We start from the raw sequence: 6,000 nt of genomic DNA, 5'->3' as shown, positions 1-6,000 counted from the left end.
TCACATTCCGGTGACATATTCCGTCAAAATTCAATTTTTCTGTTTTAAAACCTAAAATTATGACGAAAATGCCCTTCTTTACTCTATCATATACTTCATGTCTTCTCTTCATTCTCCTTATATTTTCACTTCATTCAGAAGAAGTAAAATGTTATCTTAAATTTCATTTACACCTCTTCTTAAATTACGATTTGTAAATTGCTATATCTTCTAACTTGTAATCCTCAACGTCAATGATTCCTAATGATTTGGGACGATGAAGAGCTGCTGTTTGATGAAGACTATTACATTCCGATATTTGGGACGCAGGTAATTTGCGTTTTAAACCCAAAAAATTGGGTTTCAAACCAGGAATTTGGGTTTCCAACCCAGAAATTAGACTTAAAAACACATAAATTGGGATTATAAACCCAGAAATTAGACTTAAAACCATATAAATTAGGTCTTAAAGCACACAAATTAGGGTTATACACCAATTAAATTAGGGTTTTAAACCCAGATTTGGGAGTTTCAAACCCATAAATTAGGATTTTGAACCCATAAATTTGTCAAAAATGAACCCAGAAACTAAAATCAAGAACAAAAAAATTTGTGAGGATAACTTAGCAACAAAAAGATGACGAAAGTGATAGTTACTCTCTTTTTTCTTCTTCTTATCTAATCTAAAACTTTTTAATCCAAAACTTGGTGTTTTCAAACCCCAAAACGAGTTGGTTTATGGAGCAAGGGAAATGCTATGAAAATTTCGACAAGGTTAGAGATGACTAGAGAGATAGTAGGGGAAAGAGATGACGAATGTGGTATTGAAATCGCCACAAATTAGGGTTGCTTGATTCAACAAGGCTCAAATTTGGGGGAAATTTAAGAGTTAAAATTTGATGTTGAATTGAATGTGATAAAAATGAGAGAAAAAAAAGATGAGATAATCAAAAGTGAATGTTGTCTAAATATTATGATAGGGGCATAACGGTCATAAAAAACTAATTTTCACCTGAAAGTCAAAATGGGTGCAATTTTTGACCTGTGAACATTTGAGGGGAGTAATTTATTAAAAAATTTATAAAAGGGAGTTTTTTTAGAAAAGTGATATATAAAAGGCGGTAATTATTAATTTACTCTTAAAATAATGATACATTTACAAAATATCAAATTTTATATCGGTTACAAACATATTTAAACCTGACTTATCTTCATCACAAAGCAATGAATAATGTTTTTTAGTTATTTGTATGTTTTACATAACTGCATATAATAACTAATTGTGAGTTTCTTTATAGCAAACCCGTGAATTTTCACGGGTTTAAACCTAGTTGAATTTTAAAACTCAATTTTTGATCTCACACGGAAAAACTATTCCCTATATAAAAAAGGAAAAGTCAGAAAATCCTTGCCAAGAGAAAAAGCTTACAACTTGAACCCTAATAAAATCCTTGAAAAAATCATGAACTTACTTCTTGAAGACTTAGCAGTCGAACGTGAAGCGGTAAAGATGAGAGTCGACAGGCTTAGTTCTCTTCCCGACGATATTCTTATCTTAATTATTTCCCTTCTTCCTCTCCAATTAGCGATCGCTACCGGAGCTTTATCCCGTCGATGGCGTGGTCTCTGGACTAACACAACCTCTATTGACATCCCCCTCCGTTACGTTGATAAGTTATTTAATCCCGATACCACATTGAAGAATACCATGAGACAAATTACCTCACCTTTCATCCATACCTTCAGTTTCGATTTTGTCCATACCTCCTTTGATCTCGACTATTGGGCGCCTTGCATGGATTTTATAATTCGCGACGTTTGTAACCGGAACGTCCATCAACTTAAGGTAACATGGTGTAATCCTTCATCTTGGTATATTAATTTTGCATTACCAAATGTTATATTTCAAACGCAGTCGCTAGTATCGATTGAATTGGGCTCCAAAAGTGGCTCGTTTATGCGTAAAGATTGGCAATTCCCCAATGATTGTGATACCATCAATCTTCCAAATTTGAAGAACTTAACCGTTCACTTTGGTCCGAACTATGAATCTATTGTAAAACTAATTAAGGCTTGTCCGTCACTCGAGCAATTGTCATTAAATTGTTGGGCTAGGAATATCCACGGGTCTTTGCAAAGGCGCACATTTGTGATTAATTCCCCAAATTTAGAATACTTGGCTATTTCCGCTCCGAAATACATGCCTTTTTCCTTTGAAGACGATCCAATTGTGCTCCGCGAAGCGAAAATTGAAATTACTGATCTCCCCCAAGTTCGCTTGGATAACGATAAACTGTCTAGATTGTATAAGGCGGTTTCTAATGTAAGAATATTTACCCTTGATATTTCTGCAGTAGATGCCTTATCTACTACGGTGTTTCGCAATGTTACTCGGCTCACATTTAATATGAGACTGAGCCTCTATTTAAAAACCTTGTTGTCCGTGTTGGACATGTTTCCCGTAGTAGAGTTTTTGACCCTCAAATTTTGCGGTGTCGATAATGTTAAGGAGCAGCTGTTATACGGAAAGCCTAGCAATGTAAGAACCTCACGAGAAGCAGCAATCAGAAGGATGAAGTCGATAAACGTGGAAATCAATAACAGGAGAACTTATTGGAAGAGCGCAAAATCTTTGACATGCGTTATAATGGGTTTGTTAAGAAGCACTTGCGATTTGGAGCACTTGAATGTTAGTGTAAATGATTGTCGAGAGTGGCGGTTGAGTAATGATGTGATGTGTGATCAGGAACAAGAGTTAAATATATGCGAGGAACTCTATCGTTATCAAAGGATCTCCACTTGTGATGTTCAATTTAAAGGGAGATTTCTCAACATGTCTCGAAACGATGGTCCCAAAGTTACAACTACGAATGGCAAAGTTATCTATTTCCTTCATTCTCGAAAAGGTTTTATTCATAAAGAACAATGATTTTTCTAATGGTTTGCGACCTCATATAGTATCGTCTCATCAGTAGAACTTAAAAGTATCTATTGTTTTCGATGATTTTCCAAAAATGTACGAGTATTTAACCGTTGTTAGAGTACTTAATTGGCGTAGTGCATTTATACGTCGATATGCAGTTGGTTTGCTTGAATTGCTTCTCATTCCGTGATTTTAACTTCACTACTAAACCAGATGACGAAAATGATGAAGGCGGGAATCGGGATGGTTGAGTGACTTGAGTCATTGCAACTCGACTTCAATATAATTAAAATTGCAACAAATAATTTCTCCAATTTAAACAAGCTCGCGGAAGGTTGCATTGGTACTATCTACAAGGTGAAGTTACTCATAATTTATACTATGTATGCATTATGGAGGATTAGCTCTTAATATAGGCTGAATGATATAATTAGATGCCAAAGGAATATTACCTTAAGACCCTGTTCTTTTGAACTTAATTTCGGTTTCTATATGTTCTGTTCAGTTGCGCTATATTAGTTCTAGTATAAACTTACTTTTGATTTTACTAAATAAAAGAAAATTTGCCATAAGAGTCGAGTTCCGGTTATTAATTTAGTCTCGAGTCCGGGGACATTTTAAAATAAATGGAGACCTTGTGGGTGTGCACCACTAAAAAATGAGGCCTCAATTATCAATGCACAAGTGTAATATACTTCGAAATTTGTGTTGAAGTTCAACTATAAAAAAATTATCATAAGTGTAGTATACTTCGAAATTTGTTGCAAGAGTAATGGTCGGTCAAATGTTTTTAACCAAATAAACTTTGACTGTCTGACTATATAACTTATGGATACAAGTTCACAAAGTAACAAATTTTGTTTTTTCAAATTAATCGTATTTACGAGACGTTAAGTTTGGAAAAACAGATTTGTCGTTTTTGGAGTTCGAGCAAAAATTATTGACGGTAAAAGATTTTTAGCTCAAAAAGAGGGTATCACGAGGGATAAAAATAGAATATCCCAATTTTTTTTTTTTTTGAAATAATATCCCAATTTATTTTCATTTGCCGTAAAAGTCAAATTAGGTTTATACTCAGTCAAATCATAACTCAACCAAAACACTAGGAAGATATTGTGAAAGAGTGAACCCATAAACGTTAAACTCCTGAACTCTCTTTAGCCACTTTAAACCTCATCGATGGCGGTCGAAGAAAAGCCGATGAAGAGACGGAGGATAAATAACAACTCTCAAAGTGTAGAACAAACAAATGACCGGCTGAGTTCGCTCCATGACGATTTACTTATCGTGATTATCTCCTGTCTTACTCTTCGATCAGCCGTTGTCACCGGGTTACTATCCCGTCGATGGCGTGGTCTATGGAAGAACATATCCTCCATTATCATAAGCGATCGTAAGCCTGATGATAAGTTTGTATTCTCTGATGTTTTTCTTAACGTCATTATGCAAATTAATTCCCCTTTCATCCATCGTTTCCATCTTGAATTTGTGACTGGAATGTCCGTGAACTCAATTTAAAGCGGCCCCATTATTGTAATGGTAAGTATAAGCTTAGATTACCGAGTTATATTTTTCAAACGCGGTCACTGGTATCCATCTAGTTGGACTCAATGTTCATTCTACCCAATTTGAAGAGCCTAAGCCTTTATTTTAGTTATTTTAATTGCGAGTGCCTGGGAAAGCTAATCAAATCTTGTACATCGCTCGAAGAATTGTCTTTAAAGTGCGTAGATAGGTTGTCAAATGGTTATTTGAAATGTTCGAATCAAAATTTACGACGTTTATTTATGTACTTGGGGTCAGTGAATAGAAGCAAAGTGGTGATTAACGCCCCAAAATTAGAGTATTTGGATGTCTGTGCTTCGATAACAGGGGTAATTTGCCTTGACGAGGAACCAATTGCGTTGCGTGAAGCAAAACACCAAATTAGTGAAAATCATCATCCTCTAGACGATGAAAAAAAGAAGTTGATGTCAAAATTTTATGAAGCGATTTCTATTGTTTGGCGGATTACCCTGAATGTTGCGGTTCTAGGTTGCATATCAACCGTGTTTCGCAATGTAACTAGGCTTACACTAAACATGAAAACATACCCCGATATCCTGGATACTAATTTATTGTTGTCATTACTGAAATTGTGCCCTGTGCTAGACGTTTTTACTCTAAAACTTGAAGAAGGTAATATTAGACATAAACCGTGGTTGAAACTCTCCTCACATTCTCACCGTTCAAGCACCTTACATCGAGTACTCAAGAGGGTGGTGGTTTAAACCGTGGTGAAGGTTATATTGTTGTCAGAACAGGTCCAAATTCCACCGAAGTGATGAATCGTTTTATTCAAGCTATCTCTAATCGGTTTTCTCTTAAAGATTTGGGTCCGCTGTCATACATTTTAGGCATGGAGGTCACGTCTACTATCTCTGGTTTACACCTAAATCAGCCGAAGTATATAGCTGACATTCTTTCACGCTATAACATGCTCGATTGCAGCCCGTCCTCCCCTCCGATGCTCTCTCATCCACCTTTAATTCGTCAAGATGATCAATCTATTGAAGATGCGACCAACTACCGTGCTATTGTTGGGAGTCCACAATACCTGTCTTTGACCCGCCCCGACATCGCATTCCCCGTCAATAAGCTCGCACAATTTCTTAGTCATCCAACATCGACTCATTGGTGCGCACTTAAAAGGTTACTTCGATTTCTTAAAGGTACGATGCACCACGGAATTATCTAGGCAAAAATAATCCTTTTAACTTACATGCTTATTGGGATGCGGATTGGGCCAATGATCACGATGATTATTTATCGACTACTGGGTATGTTTTTTTTATTGGTCTTCATCCGATTTCCCGGTCTTCGAAAAAGCAGCGTGCCTTGTCACGGTCATCAACCGAGCTGAATTTCGAGCTGTAGCCGATACTACATCAGGAATGCTATGGTTAAAATCGCTGCTCTCTGAACTCGGTATTCAGTTACCACAACCCCTCGTTATTTTTTGCGATAATCTTGGTGCAACAAACTATTCCGCCAATCCAATATTTCATTCGCATATGAAACACCTCACTCTTGCCTTTCATTTTGTTCGGGAACAAGTG

The 6,000-nt window shown here is 36.4% G+C and overlaps 1 protein-coding gene across 1 annotated transcript; it reads left to right on the top strand.

Moving 5' to 3' along the window:
• The first annotated feature begins 1,441 nt into the window (after positions 1-1,441).
• On the top strand, positions 1,442-2,908 carry LOC141627508 (FBD-associated F-box protein At2g26860-like). Its single transcript, XM_074440769.1, has one exon. The coding sequence runs from the start codon at positions 1,442-1,444 to the stop codon at positions 2,906-2,908; it is 1,467 nt and encodes a 488-aa protein (XP_074296870.1).
• Positions 2,909-6,000: the final 3,092 nt, after the last annotated feature.

This window comes from Silene latifolia, chromosome 1 (genome assembly GCF_048544455.1).
Source record: "Silene latifolia isolate original U9 population chromosome 1, ASM4854445v1, whole genome shotgun sequence".
In the NCBI taxonomy this organism is placed as follows: Eukaryota; Viridiplantae; Streptophyta; class Magnoliopsida; order Caryophyllales; family Caryophyllaceae; genus Silene; species Silene latifolia.
The sequence above is the reverse complement of the archived record's forward strand: the minus strand, read 5'-3'. Positions and strand labels throughout refer to the sequence as shown.